The sequence below is a fragment of the Mustela putorius genome, unplaced genomic scaffold (assembly GCF_011764305.1).
Source record: "Mustela putorius furo isolate JIRA1106 unplaced genomic scaffold, ASM1176430v1.1 tig00000874_pilon_pilon_pilon, whole genome shotgun sequence".
Classification (NCBI taxonomy): domain Eukaryota; kingdom Metazoa; phylum Chordata; class Mammalia; order Carnivora; family Mustelidae; genus Mustela; species Mustela putorius.
The window spans coordinates 1,873,278-1,891,501 of NW_025421505.1; the positions used below are offsets into that span (position 1 = coordinate 1,873,278).

General features: G+C 42.8%; 1 protein-coding gene across 1 annotated transcript in view; it reads right to left on the bottom strand.

Annotated features, from left to right (window-relative positions):
* Positions 1-18,224, bottom strand: part of LOC101683655 (SLX4 interacting protein) — a 179,868-nt gene continuing 161,644 nt past the window's right edge. The window contains 4 exon segments of the mRNA XM_013055612.2: positions 1-2,089; positions 2,091-2,267; positions 2,269-2,674; positions 3,845-3,945. Coding sequence (XP_012911066.1) covers positions 1,952-2,089; positions 2,091-2,267; positions 2,269-2,674; positions 3,845-3,945 — 822 coding nt within the window. The 3' untranslated portion in view covers positions 1-1,951.

Genomic DNA, 18,224 nt, shown 5'->3' on the forward strand with positions numbered 1-18,224 from the left:
ATGGCTGCCCTTTTTAATCAAGACTCTGTTCTGGGAGCTTATTGTTTCTTGGCCGGTCACCTGGGTTGTTATGTGGGCCCTCTCTATTTAGACTGTTCCAAGAATTCTGTTGAAGAAGATTCAGCGACACACTCTGCCCCTGTCTTCGGGGAAGAGCACACCTAGAACACTGCCGCTGGAAGAGAGGGGCCCCCCGTGGAGCATTTCCATTCTGTGCTATCTACCCCAACTGGATGAATACAATCTGCTCCCTAACTAACTAACTCGACTCACTGTGGTTAGTACTCTGTCGGGCTCCCTCTTCTCCTGTAGAATGCTTTAACTGGAATCAGCTAAGAGCAGAGAAAAACCTGTGGGAAGAGGAAAGGACACCGATGGGCAGGGCCATGTTCCTGGTCGGGGTGGTGAGTCTGGGACCATGAGAAGGGGACAGGTGTCCAGGCAGCCTAGGGAACATCAAAGCAATAGCATCTATGTTCATGGCTAGGCGTAGTGACCAACACTGAACTTCATGAACTTCATGGTTGCCTCTTAAGGAGTCTTACCCTAACAAGTGGGAAAGGAGTCACAGGCCAGCATAGAATGAGCTAGGAGAAACAAAACCACAATTAGTTTTAAGCATTCTGAACCACCTACACTCTCTCTGTTTCCATGTTCTTTTATTTCATTGGACTTTTTCTGGGTCATTTTTCTGCTAACTCCAACACTCTGGGAATATACTTAATTTTCCTGTTACTAGGGAGGTGCTACTTCAAAGGACCACACAATGTTGAGGAGAAAAAAAAGATGTATTTGATGGGTGGCCTTTGAATATGGGTTTTCTCCTATTTTAGAATGAAATTGGGTTAAGAAAATCTTTAGTAGGTGTCCATCCAAAATAAGTCATTGCTATGATTCACTCAGTGACATTTCAGCAGGCCCACTGGAGACATTCGTGGGTGATACTGCAAATGGAAGACTCCTGTTTTGAAATTCAAACTGCCTGTGACGCCTTCCAACTGGGAAACTGGAAACTTCGGCCACTGATTTCCCCTTGGGTTTTAATCCTTCCTGAACCTAACTGAAATCTTAGAGCTGGGGGCAAGTGCTGGGACAGGGACACGCCTGGGCTACAAGAGAGAGCAAGCCTCTCCCTCCACTGTCTCCCTCTAATGCTGGGCCAAATGACCCATAAACTTCTAGCACTTCTTAGGAAGGTAACAGATTTGTGGGTGCTGCAGCCACCAAGCCGTGGAGAAGCCAGGAACTGAGCAGCTCAGATGCCAAACTCAGGTGTTTTACAAGTTTGACAGAACACGAGGGGGTGCCTGTCCACAAGCGGGCCTCAGCCGATGAGCTGGAGGCCCTGGGAGCCAGGCTGGAGGAAACAAATAGCAGGGAGTTTTCAATTAGTCCAGTGGTTCTTAAAGTTGAGCATGTTTTGGAATCGCCCGGAGTTTCTCATTCAGTAGGTCTGGGGTGGGGCCCAAGGTCTGCATTTCTAACACATTTTCAGACAGTGATGCGGGGCCCAGAACCAGATGTTGAGGACCACTAGCCTGTTCCTTCACTTCTGCCCGACTCAGGCTGAGGAACAGAAGGAGAAACTGTCCCCCCAGATACAGCACCGTCTTCATGTGGCCCATTGTATAGTCCACACAGTGATGAGTCATGAAGGCACACTACTGGTTTCTTTGTGCAGTTCCTTCAAGAAGGGGCTCATCTTTGACGAGGTGAAGGACTCTGAAGGCAGTTATAGAAGTAAGATGAGAAAGTGGCAGTGTTGTTAGAAAAACCACATAGCCTCTCGGAGATGAATGTGTTAAAAAAGAATCCTCACATGGAGCTCTATTTTCCATGCAAAATAATCGTTCTAATTCCTTCAACGTTGGTACAGCCGCACACACCCCTCTCTTTCCACACCTTCAGCCATTACATACCCAACTACAACTCAGCAATCCCCGTTAGTAAGTTAGTGGCCTCTTTCGTACTTCTTTCTTTTCTTGGTTGGGCTGTCCCGGACTGCAGATAATCTTTCAGTGTTTGTGGTTGAGCCGGTCTGCTGTGCCTGCCTTGGCTGATATTTTGTAAGATGTCCGGAGGAGAGATTTTTCCAAAACATGCAACTCTTCATTAGATGCCGTTTTTGCCAAACCTCGTTTCAAAAGTAACCCCGGATTTGACAGCTCTGAGGCTGGCAAAATCCTGAAAGCTTTGCTTTTTTCTACTACGATTTCTCTTGGGGCTAATTGATCACTTCCAAGAGAAACTCTCTTGTGGTGGTCGACTGTCTTCTGCAGAGCCGCGGTTTCTGCATTTCTATTGTGCTCTGGCCCTTTGTGGACTTTGTTTTGGACCTGGTGATGCTGACTCACAGTTACAGACAGGGCTCCTGCTTAGAAGGCCTGTCTCTAACCACTCCCCAAGATGAGGTTTTTACTGGCCACTAGTGTCTTCTGGCTGGGTCTGATGAACATTTTCCAGCTCTTGAACAGGAAGCCCCCAGTGGCTCTCGGCTGCCTTTATGTAATCTTTTGCTTGTCCCGTGGACTCTGACGGGGGACTGGCTGAAGCCCGACTGTCACCCCTCCTCCTCGCTATCTCCGCAATCACTTGGTCACTACATGTTCCCACAATGTCCCTTCTGCTCCATGATTTGCTCACAACGCTGCTGTTCGTTTCAGTTCTTTTCACCCTAAAACAAAGAAAGATTTTTTGGGTTTTGTTTTGTAAAGCTGTAATGGCATGCTGTCCTCCAATTTCTATACCACATGTCATGTTTCCCAGACCTAGAAAAGGAGGCACGTGCTACCGTTCCTTCTCCCTTACCTCCCTGGCAAATCTAGAACAATCCATAAGTGTTATGTTTACATTCAGACTGGATCAAGCAATAGCCATCACATTTTCCAGCAAACGAGGATTCGTTATTAGGATACATGAGGACAGGCTTTGTTTCTTGATCACTGGGTTTTCAATGTAGTTATATTGGAGTTATGATGGATCTCGTTTAACTAAGGCAGGCAGGTGCTTGTTTCAGATGTATGTGAAGGGTCAATACTGCCTAAATTTTATATATTGATTTTTTTCCCCCCAGAAGTAAATGATCAGATACATCTAAAGCACAGGCTATGTGTGTGCATACACACGTGACAAGGACGTGCTTGTAGACACATACACACACGTTTTCTAGAGCACACACAAAAGGCAATGCAAATGTCACTCTGACTGTAAAATTCCCTTTGAAGGGCAGGGCAGGAGCTGCATGGGGAGAATCAAGAGACTGCAGATACTGACTTCAACACAGATTTGCAGGCTTGTGAATAGCGAAGAAATTTCTTAAACCACCAAACTCCTAACACTGAAGCTGAAATATTTACTTTGGCTAAGCTTTAGTCTGGAAAACACACACACACACACACACACACACACACACACACACACACACTCATGTTCTTATTGTTCCTAATCAGAGGCTTGAGGTTTATCATAATTATATTAGAATCGGAACCTGCATTTCAGCAAAGGAATGCATTTTTTTAGATGGGTCTGTAGTCACTTGGAAAGTTGTAAGAAACACACCAGCAAACAGGTGCTTTTCATCTTCAAAGCACTTGTAATTAATTACTCCTTGCAACACACCTGTGAGGCAAGGACTTGCTCCCCACTGTCCAGAATGCAAAAGACAGTCAGGAAGGCAGAAGGGCAAACATGGGATTTAGGGTAAGTTTGGTGCCAGAGGGGGTTTTGTGATTAATTTCCACAAACTCCTGTTGAATTCCAGACTTCATGTCACATACCCATACCCCCCACCCCGACACACACACACAGAATTAAAAAGAAGGAAAAGAAAAGTTGTCAGACCTACATTTCTTTCAGAGCATTTCTCTTGCGCTTTGCACTGGGAGGAAGTTGACTCTCCGCACACTCAGCAAAATAATCAGACGCTCCATGGAGAGCTCCTTCCGTCTACTCCAAAAGATAACAAGGGTTCAACCAGAAATCTATGAGCTGAACATGAGAAAAAACAGTTCTACTCTGAATGCCCCAGTGAATGGATTTTCATGAAGACTAGATGAAACCACTTAGTGTCAGGCTATTTGAATTTTTTAAAATCTAGAACTTTTGGGTAAATGGTCACTTTTCCTGGACTCCTACCCAACACAGTTCATATGTTAATATGCACCACAGACATCCAAGTCTGTAAGAGAAAGGATGTTGGATCCAAACTATCTGGGAACTCTTGGCCAGTATCTGCTATCTCTGGGGCCCGAGTGTGAGGAAGCCGGCATTGCCGGGCCAGGCAGCAGCATGTGCGTGAGCGCTGATCTAGAGAGACCTGCTGGCACCATGGTCTACACCCTAATTAGCCTAAGAATTCCACACATTTTCTCTATTTACAAAAAATACAGAACGTGGCCTTTGCAATACTTAAGGTTGCAGAAGTTGAGTTAAAACCTTTGAATACCGGTAATTTGAAAACTGAAGTTTGTGGTTCCTGGCTACCAGAAAACTGGGTTTTTTCTTAAACTGACAGCACCACCACAGTTTTACATTCATTCAGAGATTATCTGTTTATCTATCCTTACATGTTCCCAAGGAAGCGTCATACAGAAGTACTTCTAAAACGTCAAAAACTCCCCATCTTTGTCCCCATTAACCTACTTCACAGTTTTGGAATCATTTCCTTTTTGTTAAGCAAGTAGATAATCCAGACAAGGTGTTAACTATTCTCATTTCCTGGGAGAGTAAGTTCCCTTCTCTAACAAATTCCACAGTAAAATGTTGAGGCCATAAGGAAGAATTCTGGGAAATTATCAGTAGGTCCCTTGCTTTAGACTCACATTGGAATTTAGCAACGGCAATCCCAGAACACCTGGTAGACAGCGGCTATCAGTATGATGCCAGGGAGCCCCAAAGACCAGTGCTTTGACCTTTGTACAATCACTGCCCCACACCACAGAGTACAAGCTTTCAATTCCTACTAATCTCGCCTATGGTTTCAGACCTGGATCAATGACACTCATAATCATATCCAGTTATAACCTGTCAGTTTTAAGAGTTAGTGAACAGGATATTGTAGGTTTTATTGGATTATACTGCATTTTGATGCTTCTCCCTTTTTCCCCTTGACCAAACAGAGCTACAGTTTTAAAGTTAAAGGAGAGAGAGAGAGAGATGGAGGGGCAGGGGGAAAAGAGGGGGCGAGAGGGGGAAGAAAAGGAGAGAGGGAAAGAAGGAGAAAGAGAGAGAGAGACTGAGATTTATGTGTGAAACACTTCTAAACATGCCCTATAAGTACAGTAGATTTTCCCCTTACGACCACACCCTGTAAGTGCTGTATTTTCAGAGTTGAACAATTAACATAAGGAGCATGAGTCAGGCTTTGAACAACTCTGTGGGAACCAGAAAGCCTTTTGCTATTAGGAATGATGTAAATTCCCCAAGGCTTGAAGAAGTCCACAATGGAAGGCAGACAGGGTCATAAATAACAACAATGGATACTGCGCAGACCACATAAAGTACGATGCCGCGATAGTGACACTCTTCAAATCTCATACTAGATCCAATCTCTGCCTTTATTTATTTATTTTTTAAACTCAGTTTAAAGAGCACTGTGCATTTCCTATGGGAACTTCAAAAACTGCTTTAAGTAACATGACAATTGACTCTCGTCCCAAATTCCTCTGATCACAAACAATGGGGGAAAATGTCCTTGGAAGGAGAAGGACAACAGAAAACGTGATGGAGTGACAGAAGGATATGTCCAGTTCAAAAAGTGCAAAACCTGTGACTTCGATTTAAAAAAAGAGAGAGAAAAAGAAAAGAAACCGGCAAGGCTGGGTCTCCTGCTTACAAATCAAAACCACATTTGGCAATTTGTTGAAGGAGGCATATTTACATTTGTATGAAGACTGGGTGGGCAGGAAAATTTAAAAAAAGCTTAGATTCTTTCTTCAGTCCTTGAACTGTCAGATCTCATTAGAAATCTCTCATTCTTATTTTTCTAGGGTCAATTCATTCCCCTTTGTCACTAAATCGCAGCCTCCGGAGCCCCCCAAACAAATATTCCAGAGGAAGCAGTGATTCTCTCGAAGAGGGACTGGGAACAGGATTTCCCAAGGGAGCTGTCCTAATTACTAATGGCTTCTCACATCTGGAACCAAAATGTAATCTGTGGCTTATCCAGAAGGCAAAACTCCAAGGTACAAGACAGTGTGTGCTCTGAAGTGCTTCTTGGGTTTACCTAAATGACGCTATTCCTTTTTAGATTCTGCCTTGAATAATGACCTGGACATCTTTTGCAAAGAATACATACAAACTCAATATATTAAAAAAGGTTACCAGGTGGCCAACCAAAGTCCAGAATGCACACTCCATGGGGACTCGGTTACTAAAGAAACAGGTTAACCAAGGGGAGCCTGGGTGGCTCAGTCGGTTAAGCGTCTGACTCTTGATTTTGGCTCAGGTTATGATCTCAGGGTCCCAGGACTGAGCCCCACATTGGGCTCCGTGCTCAGCGGGGAGAACGCATGGAATTCTTTCTCTCCATCTCCCTCTGCCCCTCCCCTGCTCATTCTCTAAAATATATATATTTTTTTAATCTCAAAATACCACTAAAAAATAAAAAGAAAATTAGAGAAGAAGAGAGAAGAGAAAATAGGTTAACCAAGGGGCTCTCTTTGGGCCTTCATGGGTGATTCTACTCAACCTAGAGACTAGCTCTGAGTCTAGAAAAGGAATAAAATTCTGCAAGAATCATCACCTGCCCCCCTCTACTCCCCACCCATTTACTTTTTGATTTTTGGCAATGCTTTGATTTTAGTTTTAAACTGTCCAGCTGTAAAGACTGTCTATATATAGTTCCAGGACATAACCAAAAAAAGGAGGGCAAGGCCATAGGCCCCAAAGGGAATCTAATCCAGGGGAACACTTCCCTTGGCAGACTGAGCAGCCCAGATAAGCTCCCAGGGCAAGGGGTCAGGTCTTGATGTCATCCTCAGGGACGCTGTGGAGTCTTGTGGATGCGCCCTGAGGCTAAGGTTGTGTGCCCTAGTACAGGTCCAAAAGGAAGGTTGAATAGGTGAGCATTTAAGTATGAAGATGGGTGATGTGCCTGGCCTGACCTAGGAAACACATTTTAAATTTATTGCCAGAAAACACTGCAAAGAGAATCCCCACTGGAATTAGTGAGGCAGCTAAGACATGCTTCCTGCTTCTGATCAGAGAATGGGCTGGACTGAAATGTAGTTAGACAGACTGGCTGATGTTTAAGTTACAAAGGCAAATCGAAACCGAGGATAAATCAAGGTGTTCATGGCATAGTGACCTACTGAATACCACTTCTGAGTAGAACACTGTTGGGTTAGTGAAGGATGAGAAGAGAAGTTGGCCTAAAAAGATGTAAGGGACACCTGCTCTTGAGTTTGTATCCTCCTCAAGGAGCCTATAAAACACAGCTGAGACTCCCAAAGACTGTTGGGAAGACTGTCACCAAGGGAGCTTTTCAAAAAATACAGATTCCCAAGACCCATCCCTGGAAGTTGATTCACCAGATCTAGGGTGGGGATACAAGATCTATATTTAGGTTCCCAGGTGATTCAAGCACTGCTAATATACACGGAATGATATTCAACAGAACAGAGCAACAGATAAATGTAAACTGGTCCACTGAGGCAGTGTTTGGCCAAGTGTGGTCCAGTTACCTCAGGCATCAAAATTACCCAGGGAGCATGTTCAAAAATGTTTAGGATTCTACCCCAGAATCTACTGCATTTGGATCTCCAGGGCGGAGAGGCAAAGCGGATGCATTTTTAGGCAATCTCCCCAATGATTCTGATACCCAGCAGAGTTAATGAACTTCTGCCCACTCAAACAGGGCATGGGTGGACTTGATAACTGAGCAGAGTCTGGCAGGATCATCCCATCAGGCAACACTGAACTCTGTAATGAACACTGTTTTTAGGCCCCTGTAAAGAAGGATGTGCACTCACAGAAAACATTTCTGCTCTCACGGAGTCTCCATCCCATGGGGAAGACAAGAAGCAAATAAACATATGATGTGTCAGAAGGTTGTGATGTTATGAGGGGATAGAAATGTCCAAAGTGTCTATTTTAGATCTGTTGGTGGGGAAACGCTGTAGTAGGTATGAAGATGAGCTTTATCGAAAGATCTAAGTGGAGGGTGAGCCATGTGAATGTAGTGCATTTCGGGCAGGGAGAAATGTGAACACCAAGAATCTAAAGATAGCATGTGCCTGGGGGGAGAAGAAATAGGACAGCAAATCAGGGGGAGGGGTTGGAGGGCAGGTAACAGGTATGTGTATGTATTGGTGGAGGCAAATCACATATGGGTTTTATAAGGATGGCATATTTTATTCTAAGGACTATGATGTGCCTTTGGAAGGTTCTAAGGGGAAAAGTGACTTGGGCTTTTAAAAGGGTCACCCTGGGTGCAGTAGGGGGACAAACGGATACAGGGAGACCAGTAATAAGACTACTGCCATAGTCCACTCAGAGACAAGGGGTCTTCTAGGAGCTGGTGATGGTAAGAAATGGTTAGAATGCAAATATAATTTGAAGGGAGGCCCAACAGAATGTGTCAATAGACTGGATATAGTTCGTCATCAGAAAATTCAAGGATGACTCCAAGATCTGTGGTTTTAAAAAGTGGGTGAAGGAAGTTAGCCTTTACCAACACAGAAAGTACTGAGGGAGGGACAGGCTTGGGGAAGTGGGACCAAGAAATCAACCTTAGATATGTAAACCTGAAGAGTCCTCCTGGGTATCCAAACAGAGATGCTGAGTAGGAAGTCAAGACACAGGTTTTAGGAAGAGAGCGGTCTGGGCTATGGACAGAAAGCTGGGAAGTCCATGCAGATGGTATATAAAGTCATCAATCAGGATGACCCCAGTAAGGGGTGAGTTTGGATGAGGAAGAAAGAAGTCAAGAAGATGAGGAGGATTCAGGAAAGGAGGTCATGAGGGAACAAAGTCTTTCACTGAAAGTGACAACCACGTCAAATACGCTGAGCAATTAGGAGTGAGAACTGACCAATGGAAGGTGACTTGACAAAGGCTCTTTTTTGGTGGAATGTCCAAAGCCTGTTTGGGATGGACGGGTTCAAGAGTGAAGTGGAAACAGAGTAGAAACCAGTGATCTCCAGCAGGAATATAACATGTGCTGTACATGTAACTTTAAATTTTCCATAGACCATGAAAAAAGTACAAGAAAACTGACGAAATCAGATTTCAATAATATATATTATTTAGCCCAATATATAAAATGTTACCATTACAACATATAATATAAAAATGTTGAGATATTTTATATTTTTATACCAAGTCTCCAGAATCTGTTGTGTATCTGACATGAACAAACCATCACTCCTGACTTGCCACATTTCCAATGCTCCATGGCCCAACGTGGTCATGTGGGGCCAGTGTAGGGTCAGTCACTTTTGAAGGTGTTATTCCCACACTCCAGGGACCTCACTTGACATGGACAAACAGAATGGCCTTCAGTGCCATTATTCATCTGACAAACGGGGCTTCTGTTGGGAGAATCTTGCTTCAGCTTTCAAGCCGTAGGCTGTAGGCCCTGGGACATGAGTAGTAACCTAGGTTGGAACTGCCGGGGAAGGTTCTGGGGCCACGAGACCAGACTGCAGGTCACTCGAGGAGCTCCGTGGGTACACCCCACCATCGCAGTGCAGCCCCCAGTGGGGTGCTCCCAGCACCCCTCAGAGCTACATTTAGAAGGGATGACAGGAGCTATCCCACCACACTCTTATTTCCAGAACTGCAGAATATCCTGCCTGATAGGGAGGCAATAACGGGAGAAGGCAGGAAAAAAGGCTTTTCAATGCCATTAAGGTTTTTCTCACAGTAGTACTTATGCAGTAATGTGGTACTTTCAGGCTCTATCTTCTTTAGAGATCTAATTTCTTATGGTCATGTACGTGAGTTTCCTCTGATTGTTTCAGTCAATCCTAAATGAAAATAATTCATAACTCAACCAGAGTATTTTAAACGGAGGTAACTCATAGTAAAATATTAGGACACGTAGCTTTATGTCACATTCAAAATGTTACTATGTCTGAATTCTTTGTGATCACGTATCTCCCGAGTTTGAGCAAATCAGGTTAACGGAGGACTCCTGGGAGGGGAAGGGGAACACAGTGAAGCAGGAGATGGAAGCCAAGGTCTGGTAGTCATTGGCTGTTTGTGCCAGAGCCCATCTCTCAATTCCCTGATTGGTGGGTTTCTCATCTGTCCTTTAGGACTGTTTGGGAAATTTAAATGCAGCAAGCTGTATGAAGCACACTTTAGAAACTGGAAAGTGCTAAACACATTTTCTTGACATGACTGTAAAAAGAAAACTTGGTGCCTACAGAAACCATACAAGGTCTTTGAAAATGCAAGCCTGCCTTGCATTTGTAAAGAACTTACGCCATTAAAGTCCTTTTCCCCACATCTCATTGGAGCTTACTGAGTTACTTAGCAGGCAGGTATTGTCCCTATTTGAACAATGAGACCCAAGAGATTAAGTTTGTTTTTAGCTAGGGGCAGAACTGAGCAGAGAAGGCCTCTGTTGAGTGCTCTCTGCACTGTGCCCAGTGGGTCAGCTGCCATCATAGTCAGAGATGCAACTTGTAGAAAGAGTTGGAAGTCCTTGGGTCTAGCCCCCACCCAGTCTCTTCCTTGCAGTGAGCTCTAGACAAGCTACTTCTCTTCCCTGAACACCAGTTTCCTCATCTAGAAAAAAGGAATAAGAATATCTCTATGGTGGACACTCATTAATTTCCTGGAAATAATACTCAGATTTTGCCTCTAGTCCCTATCCGATATCCATGCATTTTAGGAGGCCTTGTCTCTACACCAGACTCCAGAAGTAGGCCCATGACCCCATCCAGGCCAATCAGAGTGCTGAATTCATGAGTCTCAAAGAGATGCATGAGCTACAGGTGGCCTGGGAAGAGGCCTGCTCTCTGTTCCCATGGGCTGGAGCTACCAGAGCCAACCACCACATACAGGCTGAAGAATGAAGCCAACACTGTGGAAGGCAGAGCCAGAGGATGTGAGAAATAGTCATGATGATATTCTTTGTGCTTCTGGTCAACAAGCCATACCTGAAGTCTGGACTTTACAGGCACATGAGCCAAAAACCTTCCTTTTTTGCTAAGCCATTTTGAGTTGGCCTTCCTGTCCCTTGAAAACTAAAAGGTTCAAGACTGATACAATCTCTTCTCAGATTTGCTGCATTGAATAAGTTATTGTATGTGACAGCTCCCTGCCAACAATACAAGTTTTTTGCAAACAATAAAAGCGGAGTAAAAGTAATATATTATCAACTTATTTGGGCAGCAAATAATAGTATTAAAGTATAAGCCTAGACCACTTTCAATTCTTTATAACTCTGTGATAAGGCAGAAAGGTTATTCTTGAACTTTAGTATGATGCCCATTGATTTGTAAGAGCATCAGCATTCTGAACTAGGACAGGCTAGGGAAGGTTGAGTCACTTATAGAAAAGCAGGCCCAGCACAGCACAAATTCCGACAACGACCACAATCTTAGACCATGATGCACTGTGACCATACAGAAGCCACATGTCTTAAAATGAGGAAGAGGTCTCCCTTTCCCAAATTTCACTTTTAATGTTTTCTTAAATTATTTGGTAATGAATAAGTCATGGAAATAAAAAGGGTAAAACAGGTGGGGCGGAGTACTAATGAACAATTAAAAGAATGTATAGAAACTACAGATAGACAGATAGATAGATACCTATATCTGTTATCTATTTCTATATATAGACACAAAGGAACTGAAGCAAAAAGAGGTCAGATGAAAGGGCAAAGGGTATCTCATGAATTCCACCATAAACTGAAATCATCTTCTCCTAAGATGATAAGGATTGAAGACATCTGTACTGAGATACCACAGACAAAGCAGTTAACATAGGGACTAGCACCAAACGAGTCCTCCTGGGACAGCCAAGAGGAGGACATGACCTTCCCCATTTCAGAGATGAGGAAACTGATGCCCTATGAGGCCAAGTCATCTGTCCAAATACCACAGTGAAGGATAAACGTTTTGCTTCACTGTGTTTCTCTGGGCCAAGTCCCTCTTCCAAAGCCTCCTTTTCTCTGCTTTCCTGTGAAAGGATCGATCTCTAAGGGAAAGTGGAGCGCAGCCTTGCTGATGCCACTGCCTGGGTCAGTAGCAAACACTGTAGGTTTTTTCTTGTTTTTGTTTTTTAATAAAAATTTTAAAGTTTTCTTTTATTCTGAACTGATGACCATGAACCTGCCTTGTGTATATCTAGGGAAGTACCAATAAATTGTTGCAAAGAATGTTAACCTGAAAATGGAATCAGTAAAAAAAAATCAAGGAAGTTATTTTGCAGGAAGTACACATTTCACAGGGATTTTCCAGTTTACATTCACCTAACCCTTGAGAACCCAAAAATAAATCCCACGTACCCCTAGGCCCCACTGTCGAGCCTCTGGCACCATACAAGCATGATGAAACTTGGATACTTTAAAAAATTTATAGGTTTGGGACCTGTGCTTCTTAATGATGGGGAGTTTGTTGACCACTCTGAGGACTGAATGAAAGTTATTAAACTTTGGTTAATAAAATATTTTTTAAAGAAGTTAAAAATTTCTTTTTTCTTAAATTTTAGGGAATTTATGAATTACAGGTTAATAGTGCTCAGTTTAGAAGCAGAAGGGAAATATCTGTGAAAAACAGAGAGAAACTTAACGGGAACTTCCTCAGGCGGGATACCCCATTCTAAAATAATTCCTCCCACAGAGAACTGTGGTTGAAAATGCCAACACCTGCTAGGAAGATTGCTAGTCCTTCATTCAGGTTGATGACTTTTTTCCCCTTCACATGTCCCGTGGCTCAATGTGTGGGCCTGGACATGGGAGAAGAGCCAGGTGGGTAAATGTATATCCAGCCACGCAAGAGGTAGCGCCAGCCAGAAGAGGGCCCATGGTACCCCCTGGACACCAGTGAGAATAAGACAGAAGAGCCAGAGAGAAGACATCACAGATGACTGTCTTGTTTCAAAATTCTGAGTGCTCAGAGCTGGCTCTCTGCCCAGGGACACAGAAGGAACAGCTCTTCCCACTTCTCTTGAACACAGACAGTAAGACCCCCTTTCCAAGACTCCCATCTCACGACAGTAACAGCTTCTGTGAACTAGTCTGGGAATCTCACCCCATTTATGACATGGTTTCCTTGGGAAAATGAGTACTGAATTCTAAATCATCTGCTTACTAAATGAACTTTCTAAACATAATCCTCTTGCCTGTCAAACTCTGTGCTATCACTGTGGGTGTTCAAAAGAACTTAAGAGCTTTTACAGATTTGGGCCTGAGAAGTCTGTGGACTCCCAATTCCTATGTAGTTCAGAGAAGACACTGGGCCCTTCCTCCAAAGCCGTATCTCATCGTGAGTCTACTGGCAGCTGTTGGAAATGAAAGGCATTCTAGCTGGTGGTTTCTGGCCCTCCTCCTCTGGATGTTGATTAACGGAGCTCCCACTGAAGGTCACAAGTTTATGCTCTCATTGTAGCCCTTCTTCACCACTGACTTGCTGGCTAAATGGGAGTTTATCACTTACCTTTTTGGTACCTCTCTTTTTATAGCTGCAAAATGAAGCTGGGCTGACAAGTGGAGACAAAAAAATGAGGGTGTTGAGCTTCTTGGGAAAATAATATGTGCAGATGGACATTGCCATTTCCATCGGGCAGGGTAAGATATAGAGCAATCTGCTAATCTGGTGTTAATGATGTTTAAATTAACTCCTCTTCAGGGAAGAATGGAAACAGTAATGATAATTAATATTGGAAAACTGCTTTTTAATTCTAGAAGACATTTTTATATTCACTATCTCACTTGATCCTTAGTAAAACTTGGGAAGGTCTGTATAATAGGCATCGCTTTTACCTCTGCTTAACAAGACAGGGGACCAACACTCCGAAAAGTCAGATGACTTGTCCAAGGTCATCCAGGGAGTGAGAGAGGCAGTGGTCAAAGCCAGATCTTTTAATTTCAAGTTTGATCTCTTTTCTACTTTTTCTATTCCCTGCCCTGTTTTTCCCAATTCAATCTTTCATCTAACTGGTCATCCGAGAAAGATTCTAGGTCTGCACTAGGAAGAATAAGCACAAAGGATGAGAGGACCCAGAGACATCCTATTCTCGCTTACTCTATCTAGTCTAACTTAGATATGTCCTATTTCAGCTTACCCTGCCTATCCTAGTCTCATTCAGCAAAGGGCAGGCTCCTTTTTTGTGTTTTGTTTTGTTTTTCTTAAAGATTTTATTCATTTATTTAAGAGAGAAAGAAAGAGAAGAGAGAGCACATGTGGGAGGGAAGGGAGAGGGAGAAGCAGGCTCCCTGCTGAGCAAGCTGGATATGGGACTCAATCCCAGGACTCCGGGATCATGACCTGAACTGAAGGCAGGTGTTCAACTGCCTGAGCCACCCAAGTGCCCAAAAGGGCAGTTTCCTTACGGGTGCTAGAATCAGGGGAGCACGAACCATCTCTTTCACAAACACTGCTGGCTAATCATTGGAGAGAATTTTATTATTAGGAAAGGAGAATGAAATTTCAGGTTACTGTAACATATAATCAAAGGATAATCTTTTTCTTAATTAATTTATTTACTTTAGAAAGAGAGAGCACACGTATGTGCCAGTAGCAGGAGGAGCTCAGAGGGAGGGAGAGAGAGGGGGAAAAAAATCTCAGCAGACTCTGTGCGGAGTGCTGAGCACAACTTGGGTCTATTCCATGACCCCGAGATCACAACCCGAGCTGAAATCACAAGTTGGACACTCAACCAACTGACCTACCCAGGCACTGCAAGGATAGTTAATCTTTAAAAAAATGATGTGTATTAAGGAGGGCACATGTTGGGATGAGCACTGGGTGTTAAACACCAACTGGTGAATTCTCTGAACACAACAAGAACTCATGATGTACTATATGTTGGCTAACTGGACATAATAAAAAATAAAAAGAAATACAATAAAAAATTTAAAAAAAATTTTTTTTCTCACCTGAGGAAAAATGTATCTTCTTTGTCACAGTTTAGAAAAACTATTCTAGACAGACCAACCTGACCTAGAATATCTTATCCCCACCACCAGCCATTAGGACATTGCACCTGCCAGTACGTATTATAAGGGCAGGTGTGTGATGGCTACTATAGTTTCTGACTAAACCCAAATAGCTCATCTGTAGGCTCTGCTGAGGGCATGGCCCTAATCTGTTCCTCAGCGATCTGGTGACCATGTTCTGACCCTGAGCACTGGCCACAGGTGACTGGAAGAGGAGAGGGCAGTCAGCCTAGGGATGCAGAAGGCAAGATGGTGGGCATTGGAGATGTTCTGCTGCTACACGGTCAAGAAGAGAGCCTGGTCCCCAGAGAAGCCCCTGCTTGTGTACACACCAAGTGAAGCCTCATTAGTACAGGCAGACTGAGCACGTTTATCCCTTAAACCCAGTAACTACAATTATCACAACATTGATCAACATACAGAATAAAAACTACCTCATATTACAAACTAAAACAAATTCCACAAAAACACAAGAAAATATAAAGAAATATTTGTATAACTCTGAAAACCAAAACACCAAGATAATCAAAGGCAGAAATCATTACGGAAACCATAAAATTGAGGACATACATATCTATCACACAGTCATGTCATATAATTGAAAGGTAAATGATAAATTCATTAAAGTTAACTTTCCTTACTATGCAAGAAGTTTTTAAACAGGAGTTTGTGAAATACAAAAATACCAACAGAAAAATGGACACAAACACACAATTCACAAATGAATGGGTCCTGGCTAAAATAAGTACACAGTGACCTCAGCTATCAAGTATCAAGTATGGAGGGGGACAGACTAGGTCATTAACAGAGGCTGTCTTTAGGTTGGGAGTTGTGGATAATTTTTACTTTCTTTGTTTATATTTGGATTCTAGAGTTTCTGTACAATGAACATGGACAATTTTGGTAAGCAGTTATTAAGTAAAAATCTAAGTTCAGAACACTGTGGGAAATGTGAAATATGGGAAAAACCTCTTCCCCTTCAAGGAACTTTTCCTAGCGCTACAGGAATCTTGGCTTAATGGCTTCCAAGTAATCTACCATTAGCATTGTTTAGAAAATACAATAAGATGAGAAGAATGGAGTCTTAAAAAGCTTATGACACATCATGAAAAACCTAGGAAAAAAAATCTACTACTTACTTAATTTTTTGATACAAAAGAAGTTCTTTTCTTGAATGATTTGATTTATAGTTAGGCAGAAGTTCCCTCATAAAACTAGTCCTGTCAATAAGGGTGCAAAGTTAATGCACAAACTGTTAAGAAGTTTATTTCTTCTAAAAATGGATGGTCTGAAATGTTTGTTTCTTTATATATTCTTTTTATCTTTCCTAAAATAAAATGTAGCTCTACCCCCACTTTTTTTTTCTTGTAACACAACTTTTAAATTTACAAGTGAGTTTCTCTTTTGTATGAAATTATTTAACGGTTGTTATTTTGCTACATTTTCATCTGCTTCCCTAGACAGAAATTCAGTGTGAGAAAGGATTTCTGAGATCATTTGATACCCTTCCCCTTGACTGAGATGAGGACTAAGGCCCACAGAGGTTCAATTATGAAAGCCAAGCTAAAAATAACCCCGGCTAGCATAGTTTATTGCTTCTTCAGACTCGTTCTCTTGTCAATTTTATACTCATAAACTAGCAGAATTCTTTGCCATTACACAGTAGTTAGACTCACGTGTTCAGTTTAGTGCTTAAACAGCGTCTCCCATCGGGACATGCCAGTGATGGTCCTCCAAGCTGATGCTACAGCAAAAGGCTAGCACAGAGGACCTGGTGACTGGGGTACATCTGATGGCTACTGTCACAACTTGGCCACAATCTCAATGGAGCATGAGGCAGAGAACTCAAACATCTTCATTATATACCCACTTTGAGGCAGCCCTGGGGTATTACATGCCATTTTTAATTTCCAAAGGAATCATAGACTTTTACAGTTTTGGTTTAAAAGTTAGAAAGTAATTTAGAATTTGGGGCTTTCTTCTGAATAGCAGAGGATCCAAGTGCACCATTAAGATGCAGAATGGATACATCTTTAAGAAAAAGGGAAGCTCTATTTGAATTACATTTTTTTTTTTTTAGGTCACCAGGGTAACGTTCAGTGCCCCTGATTTGGCAGACTACAAGCTCCTTGAAGGCAGACTACAAGCTCCATTTTCTTTCTTTCTTTCTTTTTTTTTTTATTCTGTTTCCCCAGTGCCTACTCAAGCTCCTGGCACAGAGCCAGCACCCAGCAAATTATGTTCAAGTGTGATGGTTAGAACAGATGGGAAAGATCTCCGAAGGGTAGGAGTGCCTGTAACCAATGCTCTATGAGATAATAGCTTTGTGCTGACCCTGAAATGTCCCAGATATATACAGAGTTCTATTTCCACAATAAAGTTATTACTTTGTAATTACTTTGGTGATTTTTGGCTATTCACTTTAATTAAAAAATAATACAAATAATAAATAATTTTTAATTTCCCAAAGCCCCAGAGCTTTACCTTTGAGGGAAAAAAAACAGCCTCGATATAGGGAACTGGGTTTGTAAATACATGACAATATCGTTGAAATGGACTATAACAGTGCCATCAAAATTTACTTTATGCTCTTTGTACTTCTCAGGAGAAACAAAGGTAAGGGAGAACAAAAGGCACAAAACAAAACAAAAGGTAAAAACCCTCAGAAAGACTTCCTAGCTCCATTCCTAGCAATAGGTCAAACACTGAGGCTACAAGGGCCTTGAGATTTCTTATGAGAAACTGTAGTAAGAAAAATACAGTGACTCATCTCATAATAATGCCCTTTCTTCCCAAAGCACACATCCCAATTCCCACATCCCCAGCACATGGGCACTCGGTGCAGAGCTGTCGCAACAAGGAGCATCTCCGGGCACTAACGCCCCTTGCAGGGCGGGGGGGAGGGGGGGCCGCAATGCTGACGCTGGGGTAACAGACCTCCCTGGTGTTGGGGGAGGACACGAGGGGGTGGCATGGCTGCACCTGCTCTGCCCTTCAAGGGAGGGAGATTACTCCCTTTGTAGCATTCGATCTGGAACAGCAGTCCTTTTGTGTAGCCACCTTCAGGAACCAGGGCACTATGTGCAGCCGGCTTCCTTCAATACAGGCTGGA